Source organism: Anopheles cruzii, chromosome 3, assembly GCF_943734635.1.
Source record: "Anopheles cruzii chromosome 3, idAnoCruzAS_RS32_06, whole genome shotgun sequence".
Lineage (NCBI taxonomy): Eukaryota > Metazoa > Arthropoda > Insecta > Diptera > Culicidae > Anopheles > Anopheles cruzii.
This window is the reverse complement of record NC_069145.1, coordinates 19,519,090-19,547,025: the sequence shown is the minus strand read 5'-3', so window position 1 is coordinate 19,547,025 and position 27,936 is coordinate 19,519,090. Positions and strand designations below refer to the sequence as shown.

Below are 27,936 nucleotides of genomic sequence, written 5' to 3'. Positions count from 1 at the left end.
CCGCACACACACAGAGGAAAAAGCCAACTGTAAGCAGTGGCGCAAGCACAAGAACGATAAAAATTCTTAAGTGGCCTCTTCAGTTTTTTCTTTCTGCCACCGCGTCGTGCCATGCTTTCTCTTCTTGGTGAGATGAAAGGCCACACGCGTATCGCTGTGGGAGTTGCCAACATTTGGCATTTTCATTTGGCACGCCCCTGAGCATCATCTGCATAATTCTATGTTGTGTCTCAGTAGTTTTTGTATGAGCATTCGCATTTTTCGTAGGCCAAACCAATGTAGGCCATGCATACAGATGCAGCGCAAATTACACAACATCAAGTTACCACAGTAACGGCAGAATTTTCCGTTTTCCAGAACATATCGCCATTCGTTGCTGTCGGAATGAGAAAACGGTCCGCTGAATATGGGCCGATTGCTGTGACCACCGCGTGAATGAATGGAGCTATGCGACCGATTGGAGGGGGGAGAAAACGAATCCTTTGTTAAAAACGGCACAAAAACTCTGGGGTTTGTAATGGGCAAAGAAACGTATCGAAAGCGAACGAGCAAAGAGGGAACCGACCGACCGAAATGAGAGAAAACAAAAAGCAGCTGCGTTGTAAGCTGCTGTCTTTCGCCGGTGTGTGTGTCGCTTGACATTTACGGCGGAACCGGAAGTGCGGATGCGGAACACCTCGTCCTCGCACCCGCGCGCGGAGAGCCATCTTCAGTCATCAGCAGCAGCGGCATCATCATCATCATTAAAATAAACACAGACGACCTATAAATAATGTGTCCACCACACACCAGACCAGGCGAAAAGGCCCCCCGTGTCCAGGATGATGTGTATGTGGAGCCGGTCGGTCGGGTTGGCTTTGTGTTCCTGCTCGGAATGATTAAGCCGCCCCAGAACGAAACGAACGAAGCGAGACGAGCGAACCACACTGGGCTGGCCAATGGACCACCAGTCCGCCCTCGCTCCGCAGCATAACCAAGTGGGGTTCCTTCTCATTTCCATGCCATCCCCCCCCCGGATCGTTTCAGCGCGTGCAACGTCATCGTTTTAACCAGATGTCGCGAATGTTAATTAATGAGCTTGGCCACTTTAGTGCGGCCCCGATGGTGGTGGTACTCAAAATGTTTGCGTGGAGTATGTTCTGCATTGGCCAAAAACGCCGAGCAAATTGTCCACCAGCGCCGTCACTTACTGACCGTGATTTTTGTTCCATTTTTATAGGCTTTCCACATGCAACCCACGCCTGGGGGATCCCGACGATGCATCGCTCGCGAAAAGTAATGAATATCGAATGAGTTATGATTGCGGTGCGGCGAAATGTTGGCCGCTTTTTGGCACTTTGTGTGTGTGTGGAACTTTCGCTCAACTTTGGGCGACAAAAACTGAGCGCATTTATGTCTGACCCAGGCCAGGAACAATTTACCATTTTTTTAGCGCACGCTTGACACGCTCCCGGTGAGGGGTGTTCGGGTTAGAAGAATTGAATTATAAATTCTTTCCGCGCATCGCATGTACACTACTCTCCCGGCGGCGGCAACAACAACACGACACGACCGCGGGTGGGAAGAAGTGATGGGGTTGCATGCAAAACGTGCGACGCAGCACCGTCGAACGTGGAGACGGGTACAGAATTTTAATTAATCGATGGCTGGGGTCGCTCCAGCCATTTCCGGAAACACGTCGGAGCCGGAGAGCGCAACGCAACGCGGAACGTCTGCGTGTGTGTGTGTGTTTGTTCGTGCCGGAGTTCTTCGCGTGCACGGAACCGTTTAGAGTGGCTGATGGCGGGTTGTAAACACTTTCACTTGACAAGAAAAGAAGCAAGCGGGGAACACACATGCAAAGCGCGTCGTCTGCTAAGTAAGTGAAAAATAAGCACGCGGCAAGCTATGGGGGCTCTTGTGGCTCGGCAAGAACTTGAAAAACGTTTTAAGAAAGAGCCTCCTAGGGGGGGTGGTACTTGAAACCGACACTTGGGGGCCGTCCCATTATGAATGCACACACCATTCGGCCATTTAGTTCTGTTGGCAGTTCTGCAAAATGAAAAGGGCATTATTTTTAATTGATTTGTTGTTTTATTTTTGTTCTTGCCGACCCGAAGCGGAGCATAAATCATCGCAAATCGCTATCGGAAACCGCTTCCGGGAATCCGGGGGCCGCGGTCGCGGTGGTTCCTCTTCGCATCCCATTCGTGTGGTGTTGTGGCGTTTGCATATGCAACGTTCTCGGGCGAACGGGGATTTGAATTTCCGTGAGAACTTTCTCCTTCTGGGCCATCCCCGCTGACCGGCCATTGTTTGCGGGCGAAAAGTGTGGCACTCTGATTGTTGTTATCCATTCATAGTTGCTGCGTTTGGAGTTTGGGTCTATTCGGCCGGCTTCGATTAAAAGAGCATTATCGTTACGTTTGATTTCGTCGTTTTGACCGAACTTTTAATTGAATTTCGTCGGTCGGGAGTTTGTAACCCAAGAACGTTCCAGCGCGCGCCGCATTATTGCTGCGCGATGCCATTTGCTGAAGGCCACCTTTCTCTCTCTCGCTATTTCACCGACCCCTGTGCTTCTCTGTCGCACACGCACAGCGCAGAGCGCCGTTCATTTCGATCTCTTTCGAACTGTCAACTTGTATAATCGACGTAAACAAAACCATGGCAACGTCTCGTCGTCGACGCCTTCTTTGCACGCTCATACAGAGTGTGTGCTGGACCACTTTTTGATAGTTGTTCTCGTCTCGTCGGCGGCGCGTTTTGTTTGTTGGCTGCAATCGCGTCGCGCGCGCGCCGTGTCAGCGTCCCTGGAACGCGGCGTCGTCGTCGTTCCGTACCGTGGCCACTGCCGCGCCGCTGTGTGTGCGTGACAGGCCAACAACTCGGCCGGCTGTTTGCGACGCGAGTAGCCCGCCGCCACGCTCGAGGGAACTGCAGCTGACCCAAGGTTACGGGCACACGCACACACCGGTTCTCGCATCTCGTAGTGTTGCGTAGAAGCGGCGTCTGGGTTTGGAATTTTCCCGTTCGGCACCACCAACACTGCTTTTGCTGATTCTTTGTTGGTACTGATTTCTTAGGGCCCCCCTAAGCTCCTGGCGCATTAAGGCATTAATAAGCATCATAATCGCGGATGGATGGAGCATAAAAGTAATCAACCAAACAACTCTCCCAGCAGTCCAGTGTGTGTGTGTGTGCGAGTAGCAAGAACGAAGCAGGAACAAAGAACGCAGAACGCCCCAGTGCGCCCGCGAACACATTAAACCGTGGGGTTTGTGTAGCATTACTCTGCGTTGCATATAATCTCATGCCGAGAGAGAGACGCGAAATCAGGGAGGGAACTGAACGGCGGCGGCAGATCGAGGAACTTCTATCGGACAAAGACAAACCACACCACCGAGACCATGCTGGAACCGACAGCCGTGTGATGGGGTATTCGGTGTGTGTGTGGGGTGCGTGGCTCCATTGTTTATGCTTTCAACTGTAAGCGTCCCCCTCTCGCTATGCTGGCCGGAGACGAGAAAGTGACAGAATTCGTAGAGGTACAGAAACACGTTCATTGACACTTCCACGCTTGGTTGGTTGGTTTTTTTTCCGGCATAATACGGTGTTAATATTTATGAGGAGACTATCATAGTTTTAAAACGCCTGTAAACGACGCAATATTGTTTACTTCCGAACAGGAAACATTGGCTCTGATGCTCCCCTCTGAAGCCGGGTCGTTTCATTCATCCCGAAAAAGGTGAAAGGTTAAGGTCCTTAAATCAAGGAATGGCGGTTTCCGTTTCCTTCGATCATGTTTCGAAACAGGTAGCGCCGCTCTAGGCCAAAGTTTTGATTAAAAGGCAATTTCCCGGAAACTAAGCTGAACAAACGGTGGCGGCGGCGCGCGTATCTTAATTACGCGTCCGTTTCCTATTCCCTTCAATAAATTCCTTTTATTTGCCTATTTTTTGTCTCCGGCGGACCGACCGACCGCCGGGAACAAATTAATGCGCCCAGGAGGAGAAAGATGCCATCTTTTGGGGGCTGCTTTCGGAGATCGGCTTACTTTAATCGATCCCCGGATCTAGCAGAAGCGCCCACCGAATGGTGCCCCCCCCCAAGGAAACCGCAGCCGTTGCGTTGTTGCTGTGGCTATACCTATAATGGGTCGAAAAACGCAAAAAAAAACTTTTCCAATTCCGCAAAAGTTGCTCCTGTTGCTGCTGCGAACATTCTCGGAAGTGGTAGGATTATTGCAATAACGGCGGCGGATCTCTAGAACCGAACCCACCAACCACCACCAGCACGAAGCGCAATCGATCGAAAGGACGAAGCGTGAGTCCGCTTTATATCCGCTGCTCCCGGTGGCTGCGGTGGTTCGTTCGGCCGGAAGCTGTAAGGATGAGAATAAAAAATAATAATAGAATTTTAATGCCAACTGGTCCGTGCGGCTGTCTGCGCGCAATCCGGGGTCGTTTTACGATTGCATCACCACTTGGCCCTAGCCCTAGCAAAACCCTGTCCTCGCCCTTTAGTGTCCAATAAGTTCAAGTGCGACACGATTGTGTAAAGTTTGTGTGCTTCTTTTTCCCCTCACCACCGGCCACTGGTTTTCTCCGTGGAAAGTTGATTGTTTTTTTTCTCGCACTGTTCCTTTCCACGATGGAGTATGGTTAATTTCGTTCAAATTATGTCTAATTGACGTGTACAGGTCCGGGGTTTGCCGTTCCGAAGTTCCGAAGGCACCGAGAATTACCTCCGGAACGTAGGCTCCTTCCTTCGCAGCGCCAGGAGGACCGGGCCCCAGGACATAGGCAGAGGCCAAAGGTACAGGGTTTTTTCCCTCCCTTTCTAGGCCCACTTTGACCCTTCTGGCAGAAGCAAAAAAATAGACGAGCAAAAAAGGTGTTGATGAAGATTGGCCCCGGCCTCACTCGGGGAGAAGTTTTAATGATTACGGCGCAGAATTAATTTGTACACTACCGGGTACTTTCACTGCACCCGGGGAGGATTGTCCCGGGCGATCGGTGGACAGGAATTCCATTAAACTTGGTCCGTCTGCACGGAGCGGAGAGAGTGTAATAACAATTTTATGAACATTCTATCGGCCCTTTCTCGGAGTGGACTTATGGATTAGGGATTTGTTGTTGGTTTCTCGCTCGCGGTGTTGGAGCGACTCGCATTGACTAAATCAAATTCCAGGTAGCGCGTTGCAAGGGCGCGTCCCGCGGGATTGATTCTAATTTCGCTTTCGGCAGCAGTGCGCAAGTCCCTTGCTCTGCTTGATTAAACTCGAATTCCTGATTTGTGCAGCTTTTTGAACATGGACATCATCTTCTCGTTTCTTTCGGTGCTCTAAGTTCGATCCCAAAGTAATTAGTATCTGATTGAAAATGGAAAAAAGGTGTAATCAAAGGTGGCAAAGAAGTTCGGTTTCACACGCAACGTTATTCGTCTACGTAATTTAATCTTTACTTATTTAACCTTATTCAATGCCTGGTATCTTCTTTCATTTATGCTTTCATTTGCGCACAGGACATTGAAACAATGTCGCAGCTTCTCGCGAGTCTCAAATTCAAAGATTAAATAAAATGCAAAGGATAGATACACACGATAATACGACATGCTGTGATAGTGTATGACGCACATTAGTCTTAAGAAAACCAGGTGAAGAAATTAGGCGAATAACAACACTGAAATGTGACGTGCACAAAATGAGATCCTGTACCTTGGTGCTGCGAAAGGTGGGTGATACTAAGTTAGCTAGAGGCGCGCGTGACCACCGTTTTACTTAACACATCCGCATCACTTACTGACCAATGTTCAAATGTCAAAAAGAAGCAGACAGCAACTACTGGGGAAAAAGGGGCTCCTTGGATGCCCGTCAAAAAAGGTATTTCAATGACCGACTGTCCGTAGGGATTACTTTGCTTGCTTTGGGTGATCAATTTTGCCAACTTCCCAACCCGCAGAGGGTGGTTAACTGAGGTGATCTGCTTTTGTTTAATACTTCGCTTGTTACAAACGAGTGGCATATTATGTAAACCATTCAACCGTACCAAAAATTGAATAAATACCAATGTGCTTTGCTACGCATCACCATGGCGTAGTGTCAACCCCCTAAAACCCCCGTTTGTTACTGTCTTTACTGCGCGCAGCAAGCTTCGTTCGGAGCGATATTCCGAAACAAAATCTGCAGCCCTGATTTTAGTCCTGATTTTTTGTTTATAGAACGTACTATCTTCAATAATACGCATTGCCTTAAAACAATAGCAAAAGTAGAACCTTCTTATCACTCTCGCTGTCTCGCTCTCTTTCTTGCGCCCTCCACTTGGAACAGTAGTAGATATGTGATGTCATTTTGGGTGTTTTCTAACTCTTCATTTTTTTATGTTACTTGTTCTTCACCTACAAAGAACCTCATGCGCATAGAAAAAAAAAAAAAAAAAAAAAACGAAACCAGTATACGGCGCAGCGGCGATGGAAGGTACTCTAGTTTTCGCTTATTGATCGATCGACTGATGGATCGGCCCCTCTCTGTAATGTAATTATTTATTAGCAGCGTGGGACACCATTAGTACAGGCACTACTAGAGCGAATAGAGTAGGCAGCAGCAAGGGTTAGCCGGACGCGGTTAGCATAGCATAGCGTTTAAGCATCCATCGAACCCCCATTAGTATCTTAGGAAGGTATCTCTCTCTGTGTTTTGTGCTGACGGTTGCTCTAGTTTGTATGTTTGTTTGCTTTGTTGCTGTCTTTTGCTTTGGTGTAGCTCTGTACTTACTAAAAACTTACCATCAACATGAACCGTCACCGATGATGTGCTTGTGCAGTTTAATGCAGTTTATGTTCATTATGTTCTATCAATTTTAATTTCTCTTATCTCTTATGCAACGTCGGACATTATTATTTAAGTAACATAACGTGTGTGTGTGCGCGTCTGAAAACCAAAACCAATAGATTGCCAATTGAACGGAACGGAACGTAGCGGAAGCTGACGACATGTCAAAGGTGTTAGTTAGCGAGTAGCAAAGTGGATCTTGTAAATCGACCGAATTTGGCGGCATATCATACTCACCGAATCGCCATCCTGTATAGAGTACTTTCGCCACTCCACACGACGACACTGTGTTGTAACTACTCCCCATTCTCTTGTGTTAGCTACTACCAACAACCTAACCTCTAGCGGGTTACTGATTCTCTCTCTCTGTCTCGTATCCTTAGTGATTTCCTATAGGGGAAAGCGCAGAACCACCACCAAATATCACCACCACCACTAGCCACCAACCGCACTAGTGACCAAAAAACCGTACAAAAGCAACCAGCATCAGCAATCTCCCATCTATATATATATAAACAAACGCGAGTCGTTTTCTCTTTACATGTGTATATGCATACCGTAATAGTGTACTACTTAGTGTGTAGTTAATGAACTGCGTTTCTATTAATATAGCTCTCTGCATATATATACTCTACCATATTTACTGTATATTACCCACGACTCTGTCTAAACATGCGTTGTTATTAATTTGTTTTCCATTATTATTTCTTTGGTTGTGTGTTTTCTTGCAAAACAAAAGGCATCGAGATTACCGTATATTACCGTGCTCTCAGTAGTGTGCATTTTGAATTGAGTAAACAGTAAATCCGGTGCAAGAGCGCGCAAACCAAAACCAAGTAGTGCTGCTGTGTGCTATCATTATTAGCGTTTTATTAAAACAAAAAGGCAAGGAGCCCAACTAAAACAAACCCCCTCATCAACAGCAAAAAAAATAGCACCTCAAGTACCATCAAAACGTAGAGCAGAAAGTATCCTCTAACTCTAGTATCTGGTCCCTCCTCTCTCTCTGTACACGGTGTGTCCACGCGGTGGGTGCTGTGTGTAGTACCTTTGTAGTACTAAAACCAAACCGTTCCGCTTCACCAATAGTAGTCAGAGAGCGAGCGAGCGAGCGAGAAAGAGCGAGAAAGAGCGAGAGCGAGCGAGTGTGATTGTGTGTGACTGTGTGTGCGCGCAGTGGAAAATTGCATCCGGAAAAGTAAAAGGAGCTCTGCTGTGAAGCCGGCCAATCCGACAGGGGGCCGACCGGACCGGACCAGAGCAGACCGGGGAGACAACACCACCACAGCCCCAGCAGCCAGCCAGCCTCAGCAGCGATCGACCGAGTAGCGCGCCGCCCCACGGCAACGAAAAATGCTGTTTGAAAGTCCTACCATGTCTGCCAAAATGTTTCCATACAATGTGCCTCCACCGATACAGGGTGCGACCGCGGTTCCCGTTCAGAACATAAGGTTTGTGACATAATTCTCAAAACGCATTTCACAGTTTTTGTTTTTCGTCCTGTTTTTGTTTCCACCTTTTCGACTCCGGACGCCGGCACGATCTGCCTGTGTTTTTTTGTTTCTTTCCGCGCGCCTGTGTTTTGTAAAGTTTTTTCGTCAACAGGAGGGTGACCGATGCTACGGCACTCTGACCTTAGTCTACATCCTCCACTAATCTACTTACTACTAACTCCCACAGAGTGCGTGCGTCCCGTGTGCTCTTCGTTGTGCTGTCCTCGTACAAGTAGCAAATTAAACCAAAACAAACGCGGAACTAACCCAGAAGAGCACTTACTTTTGCTTTCTATTGCACCATATTTCATCCCCATTTGTTTACGTGTGTGTACTAAATCAAATACCGTTTGCAATTTTTAACCACACTTTGCTTTTATATATTTCTTGAACCGTTCTAACTAATCCGCCCCCTCTCTCTTAGCTGCTTTCGATTGTGCAACCTGATTGTGTTGTTATCGGTTTCTGTACTTCTTCGCGCAAAGTTTTTGCAAGTTTTTGCATTTTCTTTCGGTGTACTGACCCATTGTTGGTGGCGTGGCGATGCTCGCGGCATTTCCGCTTTCGACCGGGACGATGCTCTAGATTGCGATGAAGCGGGGGAGCTTTTGTTGTTGACGCTGAGATAGCACACACCGTTTATCTTGAGCATGAAAACATGAATAATGATCCATCACGACGACGCCTCTCCCACACTGGCTCGCTGTGCAAAATCTCAGCGCCACCAGCAGCAGCAGCATCATCACCGTCCATCCCACCACGTTGTCCGAACATTATGCTCAACATTATGCGCTGATCGTGGTTTACCTTTCTGTTTTTCCCCGGGGGTTCCTCTTTTATTATTTACTATTATTCCCCTTCGCTCGAACGGCCAACGCTCGCCTCACTACTTACTACTTGTTAGATGATTGTTAGAAATGTTTGCTGATTCGTTGTCGGCGGTGGCGGCAGTACTTGTTGGCGTAGTTTTTTCAGATATGCAAAACTTATGATTTAAAACGACGGAACTTTTGCACCGCCCCCGGGGGGTTGGGAAGGGGCGGTTGTGGTTGCGGTTGCATTTCTCATGGAACGTGCGCCATGTAACGGGCAAAGTTAATTTCGCTTGCCGTCTGCGGCTGTATAGATACCCTATTTTTTTCCGTCGTCGTCGTCGTCGTCTTTACCCAATTAGCAGCAGCAGCTCGAGTTCCGAGAGGAAGTCCTTACAGCCGAGGACGGTTCCGGGCCGAACGAGAGAGCAAAGGAATATGATTTGGAAACTGCAGCAGCGTGCAGATTGCAGTTTGCTTTGATTTTTTTTTTACTTCTTGACCCGCTTACGACAAAAAAAGGTCGGGCGCATGTTAATAAGGTCGCGCGCGATGGCTAATAACTACTTTTGCTGTGCTAATTGGATTGCATTGCGAAGGAATGTCCTTGCTGCAGGTAAATGCATTTTCACACCTCGGGCGGGCTCTGCGGTTGCCCCGGGGGGACAGTACACTTTCCACCGGCGTCTCTGGCACCGAGACACAGCCACCTAAAATGAGATGACGACGTCTCAAGACCGTGATACCATCACCGCTGTTTGGCGATTTTCAATCCGACACCGACATCATCGGCGTGTCCTTGGTGTGTTCCCCCCAGCCAATAGCGCATTACCGTCGATTGAGATGTGGCAAGAGATCGCACGACACCGACCGCCGACAGCGCAGCATTTTTCTTCTGTCGGTGCCAAATCGATTAAAGGCGTTGTTACGCCATTACGCGCGCGGTGGCCATTTTCTTCTACGGATGTCATTCGCTCCGACAAAATGGCTCCTGATGGCCAAAGCACTTAGAAATCGGTTCGAATCGGCGTTGGTTGGAATGAAGGCAATTGCTGCGATGGTTTGTTGCATAATTTTGTGTCTGACACTCTCAGCGGGGGTCTGACCTTCTCGAAAGGACACTCTTTTCTGGGTGGGCCGAACACGCCGTTTCCGGAAGAGAAAGTTTTGCCAAAGGCAGTGTTTGAATGAAGTCCGCCTTCGGCAAGGATTCGCGTTGCTTTTCGGAGAATTTTCGCCTAAAACTTCAGCAGGACCACACGCTGTGGGCCAACTAATGGCAGCGCGCAGGGATGGTGGTGGTCCCTTTTTCCAACGCACAACACGTTTTGTTGCGCCAACTTCATCGAGACTGTTGCTGCCAATGATTGGGACCCGGGACCAGATGGTGGAACCTTCTCACCCGCTGTCTGTTTCGGCTGTCCTTTCGGTGGTGTCCCTTTTGGGGTTCTCCTTCTTGACGAAGCCCCGCCGCTTAACGGTCGGCCACACACACTGTTGGCCCTCGGAAACATCTGCCACCCAACTGCATCCAGGGAACTGTGACAGCATGCTGTCGGCTGCCTTACCACGGAATGCATCTGCGCCCGTTTCGGTCCTGTTTACTTCCTCGCGAACGCCGCTTTCCAGGTGATCGTCCGAATGACCGCGCACCGTTCCGACCACGCCACCCCAATTTCGGCGGGGCCCACGTTCAACGGTTAATGTTCAGAGGGCGATAAAATTATTAATGTACCTTCGACCGTACGCTACTGGCTTCGTCGTTAGCTTAGCTCTGTTGAGCTGTTGATAGTGCTCTCCAATCCTTTTCCGTTTTTTTAGGTTTCGTGTCGATTTTTTGTATCAAATGATACTTTCAGCGTTGGAACGCGCGCTCGTGGAACTAAGAAGGCGACTGAAGATGATAGGCGTTCGCCTTCTTTTCTTGCCGATTCATCGTTCTGTGCGCCATCGGCCGGCCACTACACTCTGGGAGATAAAACTAAACGAGCTGCAAATTGCGTTCGCCGAGCGCGCCGAGGCTACAACACAGACAGGACCGAGCACAGGCATGATGAGTTGCGATTCTTCTTCTGAGACCGCACTTCTGACTGCGTCATCCATTACCTCGACGACGACGGCGACGACGATGAGCTCTATCGAGGAGCGGGCGCTCTCTGAGGCCACCAGGCAGCAGATTGATCTCGAAAATGTTTTCTCATTAAGGTTCCGCGTCCCGGAGACGAGGAGACGCAGGGCTCGTAATAAGACGCGCTGATTTCGCGTGTCCACCCGGCGTCGGGGTGGGTTAATGTTGCGTAGCCATGTAGCGGCGGTTGATTGGCCCGGGGATCTCCCCTCAAACAGCCGCTACAAATCTTTCGATTGTTGCCTTGCCCCGTCGTCCATGCTTCGTTTGTGACTTCTTCAGAACTACTCTTCGTTCTCGGGGCCCATCTTCGTGCCATTGACGCACGATCATCGCACGCGGCCAACACCTTCAGGGAAGTTCCGCTAGCGGCCGTTCGCCGCCGTTGTGTTCGAGGTCCTAATCTAATGGCAGAAGGAAGTGGCTGGTGTCAAACATCACCCTCCCTGTTCGGTTTTCGGAGTCGCTTTTTTTTAGTAGTTTCCAGTTCATGGTGGTTGTTGATTAAATTTCTTGATTTCCATACCATCGTTCTCAGCGGGCTGTGGCCGCTGTCATCGCCGCCATCTGGCCTTCAGCGCGCCCCCAAGGCAGCGAACCGGACCGAAACAGAGTTACACCCTGCCGCCAGCGACGCTCCAACGCCGGGCTTCAATCGTTAACCATCTCACTTTGGCGCACTTGGTGAGCTGGAGAGACGGGTGGAGCGTGGAGAGCGGCCAACTTTAACATAACCCCTAGTGAAGAAATGTTCGGTTGGGGGTTGCGCCTGGTTTTTCTGGTCTCCACACACCGTTTCGTTGTGGTCCTCTTCCCGTGTCGCTTGGGTCGACGATCACACACCACCCCGACAATGGCCGGAAAGGAAGTTATTGTACCACACGCACACCGAAACGAAGGAAGAAAACCTTCATGCTTCTTACACACTCCGTGTCAGCTTCGCCTTCACCTGGGCTGCTGCTGCTGCGGCAAGAAGTTTCAGCGAGAAACCCTATAGGAAGGTGCGCGGCCGCTCTTTCGAAGGGCAAAAACCTGCGCCAAAGGTCGACGAAGCTGTGTTCTACCCCTGCTGGTGTGTGGAGATGTGGTCTCGGGCGTTCCCGAAAGCCCGAAGAAAACTTCACAAAGAAGCTTGTTTTTTTGTGTGCTGATTGTGGATGGTTTCGGGTAAGCGTAAATCCGCTTAGCAGCCAGCCAGCCCATGCGGTCTCCTTGGACCTTCTTATTCGTGCTCATAATGTGTATGTGTGTGTGTGTGGTGAACACCGTGGGATCCTCCTTGGTTGGGCCCCTTGTGTGTGTGGACAAAGAACGGCGCACGGCTTTTGTGAACTTCGCTTTTCTTAAGTTAATGCCCGCGATGAGAAGGATTCGCCCTCACACAGAGACTCATGATCCGTCTGCGATTTTATGTTTGGTTTCTCCGAAAAAACCCGCACCGGAAAATAAATCCGCACTCGGCGAAGGTCACCACACGTGGTCAGCTGCTGGTGCTTCACTGTTAGCTAACTTAATTTGGGTCACAGCGTGTCGCGGTCGTCTCAAGGCGATCCTGTTCCACGAACCGCAGGCAAACCGAGAGAGACTACACTTTGAAGCTGCGTGAGAAAAAATGGAAACGATTTCCTCTTAATGGCGCAGACAGACTGGTGGTAGACTTGCCTAACAACGCATCCTAGTAACCTGCGATGAAGTGGAATTTAATTCAGTCCACCAAACTCGAGGCGGCGGCTTTTCTCTCGGTCACGGCCGGGATCAAAATCCTTCCGAAAAAACAACCAACCGGTCGCAGGCGACAAAATTCAACTCATTAACCCGGATAATTACGCTGAAGGCAATCAAATTACCGCGGTATCGTGTGCGGTAGCCAAGGATTAGAGTGCGCTCCTGCGACCGACGACCCAACAAGGGAGTTGTTTTGCATCGCCCGCCTAAACTGTGAGCACACTTCTCCGGGTCTCCGGGGCACTCTTGGCGAGCCACTAAGAACACCACCACCACCACAATTAAGCGTGGCTAACTAAGTTTGGCATTGTTGTGCCATTAGGGGGGGTCTGTGAAGAATTGGAGAGTGAATTTTGCTACTTGACACGGCGACCGAACCCCGGAATCCTACCGTGTAAACCGAAACGCGAATCGTTGCGGTAGCGTTGCTGCTGGGAAGCAAAAAACAGGTAAAAGAGCTAGACGAGGGTTGCTGCGATGGTTGCAAATTTCCACCGAATTGCTTTCGGTCAAGGGCACCACAGCCCACCAGAGCCCACAGAGTGTTCTCTACCCTGCCTGCGCTTGGGCGCAGCAACCTTCGCTCTTTGCTGATGCTGCGACAGGTAGTGTGTGCACTTTTGTGTTTCGAAAGTAACAGAGACCGCTGCAATTATTGGACACCGGACCCCGGCTGCCGGCGGAGTCTGTCGCTTGACCTTGCCCGAAGATCCGCTCTGAATACGCGTAGCGTAGCTGGACGAAAAGTATTTAACGACCGATGGTTGTTGAAGGTGCTCCTCTCGCAGGTAAACCGCGACGCGAAGGTCGAGAATTATGTCCGGAAAGTTGTCTGTCCGCTGGAGGGAGTCTATACAAATGTCTTCGCTTTTTTGGGTTTCAGGTAAGGGATGTAGTAGAAGGAACCTGTATAGGACGCCTCGGAACGAAGAAAATCAGAAAATTGGCAAGAGGTTCACGGGTAGGCAAGGCAGATTTCTTGGTACGCGTGCTCAAGAGTTGCGGCAGCGAGCGTAGTGGCATTGCTCATTTCCGCTTGTGCCCGCGGTGCTCGGTTTTTACATACGCGCCTCAGACGCTGCTGGCGTCCTCCAGCAACCTCTCGCTTCGCTCTCGGATCTACGGGGATAATAATCAACGGAATCGCGCTCCGTTCGCGCGCGCGAAACCTCAGCACGCCGCGCCGCTGTTAAGGGGTTGAATATCCGAACCGCAGCGGGCCTACAGATATAGGGGATGGTGGTAGGGACTGAGCGTAGGGTTGCCTGCAGCGCGAGCGAGAGCCAAACAGCGATTTCTAGTCACGTTTTTGTGGCGCCAGCGAGTGACTAGGCTCTGGGAACAGTAGTAGGAGGTTCAGATAATATAAGTTTAATAGATCGCACCTTTTTGTGCACCAGACAATCCACGATTTGGTTGTTGAAAAGTCGTCCTTTTTAACAATCGACTGGAAGCGCGTCACATAACTTGAGATGATAAGGTTCCAGGATGTGCCAAAGTTTCAATGTGTGGCACTAAACGCTCACTAAATGCGCCGTCGACCCAGGAGTGCTGCCCTCTCTAGAGACACGTGGTATCGCGCTCGACAGGGTGGTGGTCCCTACATCACGCCTCGTATTGCGCGAACCTAATATCAACGACCTGCTTGCCTGCCTGCCGGCTGCGGTATCGCCCGTCCCTCAGCTGCTAGAAAAGTTTTGTTTACTAGCAACCGCAGCGTAGCGCAGCGCAGCGCGGCGCAGGGTGCTCCTGCCGTGCCGTGCCGTCCTCTTCCATACACACACCTTGGCGGTGAGAGAGCGAGCCTTCGGCGCGGCCGGTGGGTCGGTCGGCTTATGTTAATTTTATTATTCTCTCCGGCCAGCCATAAACCAGTTTTGTACAAATCCCTGCAAAATCTGCTGAATGCACTCACACACACAGGCACGCACGGAGGACTGCCGGAGTCGCAGCTGCCAGAACGGCGGTGGAGACACCCCGTGTCGTGTATAGGGGTCTCTTACGCTTAATGCTAATACGATATAGTACTACGATCGATTATTTTACTACGACTACGCGCAATTCTGGGTCCTGGCGCTTATCCGGAGGTGTCGTTCACGCACACCAACCAAGAGTTGGCCATTTGTTGCTTTTTATTGGCCGGTAGCGGCTCCGCGGGGGGGGGGCAGTAAAAGTGAGCCCAACGAGCGGGGGGTTTGTGAACTTTGCGCAACTGCTGCTCCGGCGGCCCAAGAGCGAGGTCACTCTTGGCCGTTCGGTGGCCGCAGGGGACGCGGGGCACGGTAAGAGAGCTTGTTAGCATTTTGCTGAGCCATCGCCCCGCCGCCGCCTAGCGCAGCCACCTTCGGGCCCAAGAACTCGTTTGCTTCATCGTTATGGGCTTCGTTTTTCTTGCTAAGCTCCTGAGCCCCCGGCAGTCGTCATCGTCCTGATGGCTTCTTCACCGATACGTGTGATTCGAAATTTGGACAATACGTTAGACTTCGGCTCGAGACCCGGCGGATACGGTGAGTGACTTGAACTGGAGCCCCGTAGAACTTTGCCTCTCGGACTCCGAAATCGATTCCTTTGGGTGACTTTGGGCCCTAGACACCCGGGTCCAGCCGGGTTCCAACATCAGGCGGAGCCCGCTGTGAATATGGAGCCACTTGAAACGATTCTTAACTCCACACGAATTAGCAACACAGCAACATCCGGGACCGCGCTGAGCCACCGAAGTTTGTTTTTTTTATTAGACGGAGCTGGTCGTAAAGTTTGGCCGAATGTAATTATACCGCTCGCGACCAAAGTTTGTGCCGGTGACCGGATTGGCCCCCCCAGAGCCTTGGGATCTTGATTTATGCGACTACTAACGCCGCCAACAACACGCACAGCAAGCTCCGGAGTTCCAAAAACGCGGGCCAAAAAATGGTTGACACAAGAGTGTACGACGATGGTGTACTGTTTTTTTGTTGTTGCGGCCACAAGTCTGCGAGAGGAATGTGCCCCGGTTCCAAAAGGTTCTTGGCAGGGTATCCCGTCCCGTAAAAGTCCCGTTGGTCCCGGTTTTTATGTCAAACTTGTGTCGATTCCGGAATGTTCCAATCCCGAAAACACGATGTCGAACGTGCACAACGTGTTCGGATCGATAATCGTTTCGTGTGCTGCGCAATTCAAGTCCCACCGACGACCCACCGAATGAGGGAGGTGTCCACAGGGTGTGATCTGGAGGGCTCGACTCGCGCCCTCCCAAGAGGTATCTCTCGCCTCCCAAGAGTTTTTCTTGCGCCAGAAAGGAAGAGAAAACTCGCTCTCGATCGATGAGCGATCGATCGCAACACGCCAAAGTAATAGATGAGGAAGACATCATTGTTTCTCAAGCGGTTTACGAATGGTTTTTGCGCCATTTCCCACTTTGTCGATGATCTCCGACTGAGCGGTAGATGATGATGATGGGATTGCTCTGTGGTGGTGTGGTTACGCCACGCCGGCGCTGCGGTCTTGAACAGTGAATTTGTTTTTATTTTCGAAGCATCGCGTTCCACACGGCTACACCGAGTGGAGTTTTGTTTGAAGAAAGTTCAGCGATTTGACCACTCTATAGACACCGGCACCGGCACTAGCATATTAAATTCGTACTCGCGCAGCACCGCCTTAATTTTGACTACATTGAGAGGCTAATGAATATGGAACTGCAAACGAGTCCCACCGGGACGATAGATCATCGGCTGCAATCCTGCTGTGGGGATACCCGGAAGACTGGACGTCCACATTGCAACCACGCGCGCTGCGAGTCTGCTGTTGCAGTTAATGATTGGGGTTTCTATTTTTCACTCGTCCACCCGGGCGGCCCCGGAAATGGTCAGTGAGCTCTCTCTCTGGCTCTGGCTGTTCCCGTGCCGTGTGCTGCTACTTCATGTAGTTTCCCGAGACCACAGGCGATCGTGAGGGGGCGGGCGACACACATTCGACTGACCGAACACAAACTAATGAATTTGTTCTGGCGTGCTTTGAAACCTGGTGGCCTACGGGAGCCGCTAGGAAGCGAGTCGCCGACACACGTACGACGGTGTACCGCGTTCGTGAAAAGCGGCAGTGAAACAAAATACGTAAACCGCCAACCTGCCCGCTGGTAGGTTAGGTTTTGTGGCAGGCCAGAGATCCGGGCCCGCCAGGGCTCCGGTTTCAGGGTGACGCCGTAGCGTGAGAGACAGACCTGCTAGGGTCGTAGAGGGCGGCGATACCTGCGAGTTGGTGGAAGGCCCAAAACGGGGAGGGCACACAATAAACCGTAGTGGAGAGGAGACCACACAGCCCAGACCAGACCCGACCTCGACAGAGACCAATCTAAAACCTTGCGATAGAACGTTGGACTCGGGAAGAAGGTGGTCTGGCTCTAGCGATGCAGTGGCCTGTGTGTGTGTAGAGAACGAGAGAGAAAAATAAAAATAATAACAATAAATAGAAAAATATCTCAAATGGTGGCTGTCCGGTTCTCCTATGCTGCTGGACGCCGTTCAGGAACACTCTGGAAGCAGCATAATCATGCCCTCGCGAAGCGCATGAAGTTCGGGGCGCAGGACGCGGTGGAAGCTGACACGGGAGGGGTCATTCTTCATGGTCCACTTCAACCGTCAGTATCACCACCATCATCGCCGGTCATCGGCGGCGGCGGCGGCAGCATCATCATCAGCGCTTGATCATAATGGAATGGGGTGGATGAGACGGCTCCACGGACTTCTCTAACACCATCACAGCGCAACTCCACAACAGTGTGTTTGCTGAAGCCTTTCTGAAGCCGATGACCACCACCGGGGAGGCTCTGCAAAGTTCAGTGTTCTCCACGACTCTACCGCTCTGGACCTCTTTCGTGACGCAAGTATTGTGTGTGCATAATATGCTCTGGAAATATGCTACGCTGGAAACATAAAAGAACGACGCTCGGCTCGGCCGTGGAGAGCCCGTTCCCAGATATTCCCAGACCGCCGCATGGGCTCTCTGTCCACCCGCTGGAGCTCCAGGAGGAAGTCCAAGCGCTTGTTCGGGTGTGTCTTTGTGTGGTTGGAGCCCACCGTTCCAGCCACATCGTTCGGTTACTGACCAAACCAACACCTCGAGACACTTCTCGACGCCCTTTCTTCTCTGGTTCTCTGCCGCTGGCCGCCGAGTGCAATGTTGCCTTTCGTACCTTTTAATGGCATTGCATTACCTCGCCACGGTACAACAACCCCCCCTGCAGCAGCTGTCACAACCGTACGTGCTGTGAACTCTTTCACGACCCGATCCCCCAGCGGCGGCATCCCTCTTCGGCTCTGGGAATATCCAACTCCAACGGCGCGAGAGAGAGATGCCCGGTTTAATTTCGTACCTCAAATCTGTGGCGCTAATAACAGTGTTTTTCACGACGATCATCTGTGGCCGTCGATGGCCCCGTGCGACCATTCCGGACCGATCCGGATACGCTCTCGTGTGTGTGTGTGTCTGTGGGTCCCAGCAGCGTGTTGGTCCGACATTTCTACAAAACTTGATTTTTCAGGCTCCGCTCCGGGTCTTGTTTTCAAGGTCGACATATGAGATTGGTCCGGTTGCTGCTACCTCTGTTATCTGATCCGGTTTTGTACCATACACTCGTCCCTAGATCGGAAGATCTTCCGGAAGCGGCGATTGATGGGAAGTCCGGTATTGACCGTGTCTGACCGGATCTTGCCTTGGCTTCGGGTCTTCAGAGCCTCCAACATTGTAGTTGCGGAGTTGCGCAAGAGGTAGTTAAGCGAGGTAGAGACACAGAACGGACTCGCGATTCCGTTTCTTCACGCCACGTTAGACATCGTTCAGTTCCTCTCACTCTCTCACTGGAAGTACCGCTGAGACCGCATTGTCCGTTGTGGCAGAAGGTTGACGTCTCGTGGTTTTCCCCCCGCTCTGTTGTCTGTGTGTGTGGTGCAGGCTTCACGGGTTGAAGGTCTAATTGATGATTGGCCTCTGCTGCCGCCACCTTCTCCTCGTGGGGTGGCCTTCCCTAACCGGCCTCCCAGCAGCCTCAGCTACATCAACGGAATGGAAACAACGAAAAGAGCAACAACCGATCGGATATACACTGGCGGGGCGGGGCGGGCGGGCCTGGGAAGGGCACCGGGAAGCGACTCGGACAGCGTGCAAGACACGAACCCCCCCAGGGTGGCCGACGAAGAACGACATCATCTGGGAAGTTGATGGAACACTATAAAGCCGACCGACTCCGTCGTGCCGCTGGTCCGGTTTCGTTGGGGATTTTGTTTATTTTAGGCTCACATTTCGGATGTTCACACACAACGAGAACGAGGCTCTTTCTGTGTGTCGTTCTTGTATTCGGGACGACCGGCAATGCTATTCGGATGGCTGCGATGTTGGAAGCGAAAGTTCACAAAAGTTCTTCAACTCTACTTTACAATTTCAATGGTTACTCCGATTTGCGGCTGTCAAATATTGTTCGCCCAAGGAGCTCTTTGTTGCTCGCTCGCCGCTCGCCGCCGTTTTGCATGGTTACGACGACGTCACCTGGCAGGCGTTGACATTCGCCTGAGTTTTTCGCGATAGTTTAGCAGAGCCGTTAGCAGGCTACGAAGAACGCCATTTTCGTCGATTGAATTGTCTATCGGAGGCAGCGGCGGCGGGCGTCTCGACACTATAAACTAGCGAACTTTATTCCGCAAATCACAATGTAAGCGCGGGGTTCGTTGCCAGATTCTTGTGCGGCCTGCTGGGCTGGTGTGCTGCCCGAAAGGTGTACGACTCGCCTCGAAAGTCTCTCCTCCAAAGGGGCAGGCCATTCTGCTCTGCGCGCCCACAAAGACCCACTCTTTCGGGGTCTGTGCCTGGTGCCTGGTGGCTTTGGAATATATTTTTGCAATTTTTATGCCCCGTGGTGGTGGTGGGGCCTTCAAAAGCCTTCGGTCGCGTTGGCTCCGTCGTCGTCGCCATCGTCGTCGTTGGGTAATATTCGTTTTAAAAAGTACCCAGAGCCCTCTCCCCGTGCTGACTTTGCAAAAGGGGGTAACTTACTGTGAGTCGTGATCGGAGCGCGGGCGAGAATTGGGGCGGTTTCCGTTAGTCAGCCAGCCCCCGGTACCTGGCTGCAGATGGGGGAGCCGGCTCTTCGGCCGCCCTGCAGTCCTTTCGTGTAGCCCCCCAAAAGCATAGCTCTCTTTTCTTTCGATGCCGGCGCGCGCGCGCGTGGGACGTGTGGAGGTGTCACGGCGCTCTGGCCGGCGTTCCCGGCGTCCCCGAAGTCGCCGTCGTTATAATTTGCTTTTCACTCCACTCACACACACACACAGAGACACAGACACACAGAGGAGTTTATGCTCCACGTCGAATTCCAGTCCGAGTCGGTGTGGAGTCCGAAAAGCAGGAGAGACAGGCACACCGTTTCGACTCTCTTACTCCGGCCGGATTCTCATCGATCGGGCGGTGCCGGAATGGAGCATAAATTGGAAAGCTTTCCCTGATTTTCCCGACCCAGCCAGCCAGCTAGTCAACCGGCATCATCGATAAGGGCAGTTAGTGAGCGACATTGTGCTGCTGAAAATGAAAGCATTTGTCATTCACCGCCGCCCAGCGGGGCCGCCGTTCGGGAAGATGGCGGCGGCCGGGCGTGACGGCTCACAATTTACATAAAATGTAAATAAGACGGAACACTCGTCCTTCGCCATCCTTTCGCCCGCCGATTGACACATTTCAGACAGAGCGCCGCGGTAGTAAGATGTGTTTATGTAATCTGCTCCCCGGTTTTTTTTTGTTACTTCTTACGATGCCCGGGGGGTCAGAAAGTCGGGTGGGTCTCAGTCTCTTTGGTGTAATTAGCTGCAAATGCGATAATGATAAACAGAGCGCCCGTTGTTTTGGGGTGGTAAGTACAACGACACTCGAGCGACGAACCCCATGGGCCCAGAGAGCGAGCCGGTTCCGGTCCGGGAACGGTGTTCTGACCTCGGGACACAGGAGGGTGGGTGGGTTTGTTGACGCATGGAGAGGAGCTTAAGGCAACAGCGCGAAACAAAGAGCGCCCGGGGGGTGGCTAATTAGCAAAGTTAAGTGAATTTTAGCGTCTTTATGGCGGTGACGCTCTACAGATAAACGGTGCACGACACACGGGGATGCGATCACCCACCACAACCCACCACGCATGCGTGTGTGTGAGTTGGGGGCACATCATAATGCATCAACAATGGCCAAGAGCGCGCGCCCTGGGACGGTGCTGCGCCAATCAATTCAATTAACTCCCCGAACCCGGGCGTCGCACGTTCACATTTGTCGGTCGTTCACAATCGTGACAACATTCCGCGAGTGTGATTGTGCAATGACACGGTAATCATCGGACGGTGTTCGATCCGATGATAGCGTGCGCCGTACTTCCGTCTCGGGGTCTTTTTTTTGCGATTTTAAATCATCATTTTATATTTTGCCATTAAACTGTGTAACTGCTAAAATGACCTTCTCGCAGAAACGAAATCTTGTTTCGTGCCCCATTATTCTGCCATTCGCGGCGGCATCTTAATTACGCGAAGCGCTGTCCCAGCGTACCCCGGTCGTCACGTCGTCACGACGCGCTGGCTGGCTCGTCGAGACACTAATCTGTGATTAGTCGTCGCTGCTCACCAACAACCTCACGGAGACAACCTCCCCCCGGGGGTGGCGCAAAATCTGTTGCTAGTCGCACGGCGGTCCCACTGCTTCTCGTTTCGTGTCACGTTCGTGATCTGTTGATTTGGAGCTGCCAGCTCGCTGGCCGCGCTGCTATGGCGCATTTTTGATTCCAAGATATGGTTATCATCGCTGCCACGACGCGCGACGTTCGTGATGATACTGTCAAGAAGCAGAAGGATTGTCGTGTTTCGGTCGTTGTGTGTCCCGTGTTCAAGAATGTCCTTGTTCTTGTCAACGGCAAACAGCGTCAAGTGCACGCAAGGCGGGATAGAATAATGGCGCATAACAGAAAATAGTCATCTAATTCAAACACGTCTTAAGGATGTGCTTCTTCCGTGCTGTGTATTGACAACAATCTCAAGAACGCTCTCGACGCGAGCCTCAACAGAATGTGGGAGGCCCGTTCGTAAGCCGTTTGTTATGGGCCGCGTCCCGTTCTAAGCCATTGGGCTCTCTCTACGGTTTCGTCCTGGCTCGCCGTCCTTCGGAGATCAGCACACAAAACAGAAGTAGAGTAGAGCCTAGACATACATACCGACCTCTTTAGTAAGCACCACTTACTCACCCGGTCCAGGGATTCTCTTGAGTACGATGATAGGGACACGAAGGACACTGTGGGCTGCTGCCCAGCGTAAGGACAGCCTCTCTGGAAGGGTTGAAGGGCAAGTACGGCGCTAAGGCCGTTGTAACAACCAGCGGCCATCACGCAACATGCTACGATGGCTACTTAAACCCGCGGCTTTAGCCCGGCCCGGTACGATGCTCTCTCTCCGGTGATTTGCGTCCCCGTTCTGTTTCGTTTCCGCACGACTTACTCTTCGAGTGTTTATGCTGATGACCGTCGTTCGTACGGTCGCGGTGGTGCTGTGTGCGTCAGGTGATACTCGGCCATCGGCAATTAGTGGTGGCAACCATTTTTTTTGCCGGGTGCCCCGCTGATGGAGTTTGCAACTCCTTCAAGGTTCTTTCAATTTAAACCAAACGTCGGAATGGTACATTACACACGGCGCGAACAGAACTCGCGGAAATCGGTGCTGATCGATTCCTGTGATCTTTCGTTGGTGCGCTGTGTGTCGAAAGGAGGTGGTACTCGAGATGAGGTGATGAAATCGTGACCTTTCGTGAGTCGTCTCCGAGCTCACTATGAGAGGCGCACGCGGTGGTACGCGCCGCTCTAGGTCTGTGTTTCGCGTCTTACTTGGCCGCGCGATTTCTGTTTCGTTGCGTACACTGTTGTTGGAGATTGTTCTCGGGGGTTTGCTTCCTTCATCAACTAATACGAGAGGGAAGGGAGGCACAAGATGAAAGGAAGAATCGAACGCGTGAAGATTTAAGTTTTTGTGCAAGCTTCGGACGTTTAACAATTCCTGATGGGAAGCGATCAGTGCTCGAGGCTGTGGCAACGCAACTCGCAACCGAAGGCCTTTTTCTTGTGTCGATTTATTTAGGGTACGACATTCTCATTTATTGACAATTCACTCAGAATACAATTGTGATCAAATGTCCGCCTCCATTAGACACACAGAAAGCGGCCCTGCTTTGGGCATTTTTCATTGTATTTGATAACATTTCGCGCTTAATAACAGCAATTTCCGCTGTGATGTTAGCTTTCAGTCCTTCAATGGTCTTTGGTTGGCTGGCATACACCTTACTCTTTAAATAGCGCCACAGAAAGAAGTCAGAAGAAATTCGGCAACAATAAGCACCCACAGTTTTCACAGTTAAACGATTATTTTCGATGTACGGCGCTACAGTTTCGGCCCGTTGTTTTGGAGTAAACCGATCCATAGCGTAAATTTCATAGACTGGCGTATTTTATAATCTGGCTGATTTTCCTAAATCGACTGAAAAATAGCGGAGTTATATGACATTGAAGTTGGCCCTGTCACTGTGCCGTACGCTGTATTATTAATAAAAAAAAACAGTAATAATAAAATAATTAACGACCGAGGAAAGCAACAATTACACGTCATAATGACGCTCTTAAAGTAATTGCTTACTTTAAAAAAAAATGGGTGATTGATGAAGCACTTCATCGTTCCCCGCAAAAAATAAAACATAACCGAAACCGAAAGATTTGAATCATTTTGTGAACACAATTCACAAACCGTTTGCTTCCCAAAGGCGATATTGTATCCCGATAGGCGCGAGGTCGCTGCTTGGGTCGCACACAGCCTGCTTGACGAAGCCTGCTTCGTCGGTCGCCGTGGTGGGAATCTTTCGCCCATCAGCAATCGCAGCCATCTTCATCGAACATTGTGATTTTGGAGCCTGCTGCTGAACACATCACTCAATCGAAACTGAACGACGCGCGGGCTGGAGGCTGTGTGAAACGAATGGCCCCATCAGACGTTCTTCTTCGTTCCCAATGAGTGCCCTTTAGAGTCACAGTCAGAGTCGGCTTAATTTTGGGGATGGATCACTGCTGCTGTGGATGACGTTCATCTCGATAATAAACGCCAGCAAAACGGTCGGTGTGTGTGTGTGTGTGTGTGACTGGGCATTGCTTCTCGTATCAATTAAAAAACGACGGCCATGATGTTTGCGCCATCCATCGCCCCAGTGTGGCAGTGTGGCAGTCGCTTTAGAACCTGGCAGGCGGAAAGTGACAGTGCCGACGCGGACAGGAAGTGGAACCGAAGGGGGGCAAGAGGGGACGGTGTTTGACATTTCCAGCATGTGCGCGCGCTACCCGCTCTTAGTCAACGAACGCGGGCTATGCGTTTTATGCTGCGTCGATTGCGCCACAACACACTCATTAACTCGCAGCGAAGCGCGATCGTGTCGATCGCATGTTTGTGTGTGTGTGTGTGTAGAGGGTGCTGATCGAGTCGACGCTCTTTCATTTTGACACACTGCAAACTGTTGATGGATAAAACAATCGGTGGTGAAATTGGTGCGTGTGTCCTGCTCCGCTGTCCAGTAGCTCTTTAGGTGACACCGAATGGGTCGCCAACAGTTATTGGGTGTAATAAAGTGATTTTTTTTTTCCTTGGGTCCGTGCGTGCCATTTCGCGATGAATGGGTTCCAAAAATTGGCCGTTCCGTCATATTTCCATCAGCTGATGCTGTGAATTGCGTTTTTCTTCTCTCGGAGCATAGCAAAGCAATGACAGCATAACGCTCTGTTGGGGACCCCCCGATTCCGTTTTTTTGGTAGTATTTTCGGTCTCCCCAAGGTCATAACGCGGTGCTGTGCCGGATGAGAGAAGGTCTGACGAGAGTTTCTAGAGCATGATTCAATATGCCGAAAAAATCTCAATCATTCCTCATTTCCAACGCTTGAGTAAGGGGCCCAACTTTAATAAAGACTAATTAAAATCGTACCCTTTTTTTGTGGTAAATGAAATCAATTAAAATTAGCTTCTATCACGCGACGCCACGGCTTCGCCTTAATTCTGGGTCGTTTGATAAAGGCTCAACCAAATAAGAGGTCCAAGAGCTACCGCGAAGGCGACAAACCGGGCCCCCGATTCCGCAAGACACACTTTCTTCGCAGAATCTCAGAGTTCCTGTTTGTTCAACACTCCTTCCGACCGAGACCGTCGCTTGCGGTGGCGGGTGCCGGGTGCCTAGCCCAAGCTCCTCAAGATGTTTGCTCAACATTTCTCTCGGTCGACCGGCTCGAGCCTTCGGTGTGGCCTTCGACAAAACATTCAAATATTTTCGAGAATGTGTTTCGAGAAACAAAATTTGTGTGTTTGTTTTGAACGAACACCCGATAGAAACGGAGAGAGAGAGAGAGGGAGAGAGAGCCGGCCGGCCGTGCTTTTCTTGTGGAAGTGAAGTGACTTTTCTTGCACAAACATCCTTCAACGTCCGTTGTTGGGTTGGTTGGTCGGTCGGTGTTGGTTCAATCTGTTTTGCCAAAACGGACCGACTGAGGAGTGCGCGCGGCTGATAGACATAAGTTTTGGCTTTTATTATAGAAAGCGTACGGAGGGGGACAAAGCAAAAACATAAACGGATTTCTTTTGGCTTTGGCGATGGATTTATTAGTTCCCAGCGTGTTCCGGGTCCGGGTTGCGTAATGTATCAGCATCATCTCATGTACGGGTGGCGCAGATCGAAAACAAGTTGCAATCGCAATACCAGGCGCCAGGATTCGGTAGGGTGGACAACGCGCCATACGCCGCACGCATCCTGTCTACGAAAACTCCCTCTACGTTCGAAAGCAGAAAACTGTGGCTTGGATCACAAACTGCACTTTATGGCCACCAAACGGCATCAGGACACGAATGTTTCTTGGAAGCGCCCACCAACCAGAGAGCACTGGTTGGGTGGGTGGGTTGGTGGCCCTGTGGCGCGGCTCCCATATAATGGCGTGGCGTGTAGCGTGGAAAAACAAAACCGGGTGGGGGTGAACGACTGCGGAATCCACGGAAAATGTGCGGGTGCTAAGCCTTCCACCCGCAGAGCCCGCTTTCCGCTCTCGGTCCCGGTTCCGACCCAGCCGTTTCCGTGGCATTTTTCATTTGCTTTATTGTAGATTTTTTGTGTTCGCCTTTCGCTGCGCTGGTGGAAAAGCCCGGGCCGGGCTCTGGAATGGAAAACTCGGATCCCCGGGAAAACAAAAATGCATTTTCGGTGCTTTTTGCTGTGGAGCGAAAAATAACATTTTGTGCGGTGGTTGTAATGGATTAGTTCTCCAGGTTGCGACAGCACAAAGCGGGATGTGTAAAGGAGCGACATAAAAACATAATTTAGTAGCGTCATAATAACGGAAGCGAAAGCGGGGAACGACCAACACTCTAATGTAAAACCACCATTTAATTCCGTTTTCAACAACGTGTCCTTCCACTTTATTGGATGGCCGAATACGAGCTCGCTTTAAAAATGTATGGCAAACGCTAGAATCAGTAGCAGCTCACCTCACAAGAGGACCCCCAGGAGTCCTGGAAACTAACGGACCGAGCAAAGCGCACGCCAAACTCCGACTACTACTTATCGGAAGCCTTCCGGCAGGATGGTTCTGTCGGAAATTGATTGAATCATCGGTCCTGCTCCTGCTGCTCCTGCTGGCTTCGAGCCACCGATTGATGAACGGGCTCCATTGGCCGCGGGTGCAGGGAGCGAATTCGGTTTCCATTTTAGTTCGAAATTTCCGTTCGATTTACCACCAACCCCTCGAACCCAACTCACGTGTGACGGGCGAAACTAGTTCAATCCACAGGGCAGGGACGACAGCCGCCTGCAGTTGCTGCAGCTGCTGCTTCCAACGCGTGCGTGTGTGTGTGTGCGCATTTTGACACGGAATTGAAATCAATTGCACCTGCCGACCTCCCGCCGAAATCACCACCACCGGTTCGACGGGATGTGTGAAGTAAGCTGCGCGTTGACCGAAGCGGATCGCACCTGGTGCAGGCGGCTCCTTTATCAGCACGGAGCGCGCCCCGGACGGGGGGGCTTAACGGCTCGAAAAGACAGCTGAAATGGGACATCGTTGCCGTCTGTGTGGTACCTTCTTCAAAAAACTAGTCCCCTTCAATATTGGTCCCTGGCTGGGGCGGTTGCCTTCGCACATTAAGCCCTACCATCATCATGTGCATTGCGTTGTCTGAAGAAGGTCCTTCTCAGCCATTTGTTCCTCGGAATTATATGTAGGCCAGTAAGTCCGCCGGCTTCGATAACGGGACACCTACCACATTAGGTAGGTGTCCTGTCCGAGATATCGTATTGTGCAGATGATGATGTCCATAATCATTGTTCCCGGACTGATCCACACCCAGTGCCGCTGGGCAGATGTCCGGCCGGACGCCCACTAGTGCCAATTCTGGCTGAGGGGGTCCCACTGGGGAAGGAATTACAGATTGACACTTCCCGGTAGGCCGTCAGAGTAAATGGAATTAACGGTGTAACAGAGGTCGAGCCGGTGTGTGTCGTGTCTCTGATAGGTCGATCAGGACGGGATATCCGGGGTCGTCGCAGGGTTGTTGATTTGACAGCGGATCCTTGTCCCCGAAAACGGACAGGTGCCTGGCACGTTAAATTAGTCCTGGTGGGAAAGGTAGGGGGGGGGGGGCGGATATCACCGGAACAGGATCAAGCGCACGCATCTGTGCTAGGCTCATATCATTACTCGTTCAGCGGATTATTAGTTCTCAAGATGGCCCGTCCATTACGGGGGATTTCTTGAGAAGTTTTCTTCGACTCCTATTTACGTGCGGATTTTTGCGGAAATCTCTCTCGGATTTCCAGCGGCCAGAGGGGCCTAATTTATATTGGTATGCCCTCTGCTGCTTCTCCGGTCGGTGGTGGAGCCCAATTTGATTTGTTCGAAAGCGCGCGCGCGGATCGTAATAA

At 51.1% G+C, this 27,936-nt stretch overlaps 1 protein-coding gene across 1 annotated transcript in view; it reads left to right on the top strand.

The window, feature by feature from the left end:
- Positions 1-8,164: 8,164 nt before the first annotated feature.
- The window catches only part of LOC128274446 (RNA-binding protein Musashi homolog 1), a 62,270-nt gene continuing 42,498 nt past the window's right edge, over positions 8,165-27,936 (top strand). Inside the window, exon 1 of the mRNA XM_053012656.1 lies at positions 8,165-8,262. Coding sequence (XP_052868616.1) covers positions 8,165-8,262 — 98 coding nt within the window. The remainder of the gene's footprint in view (positions 8,263-27,936) is intronic.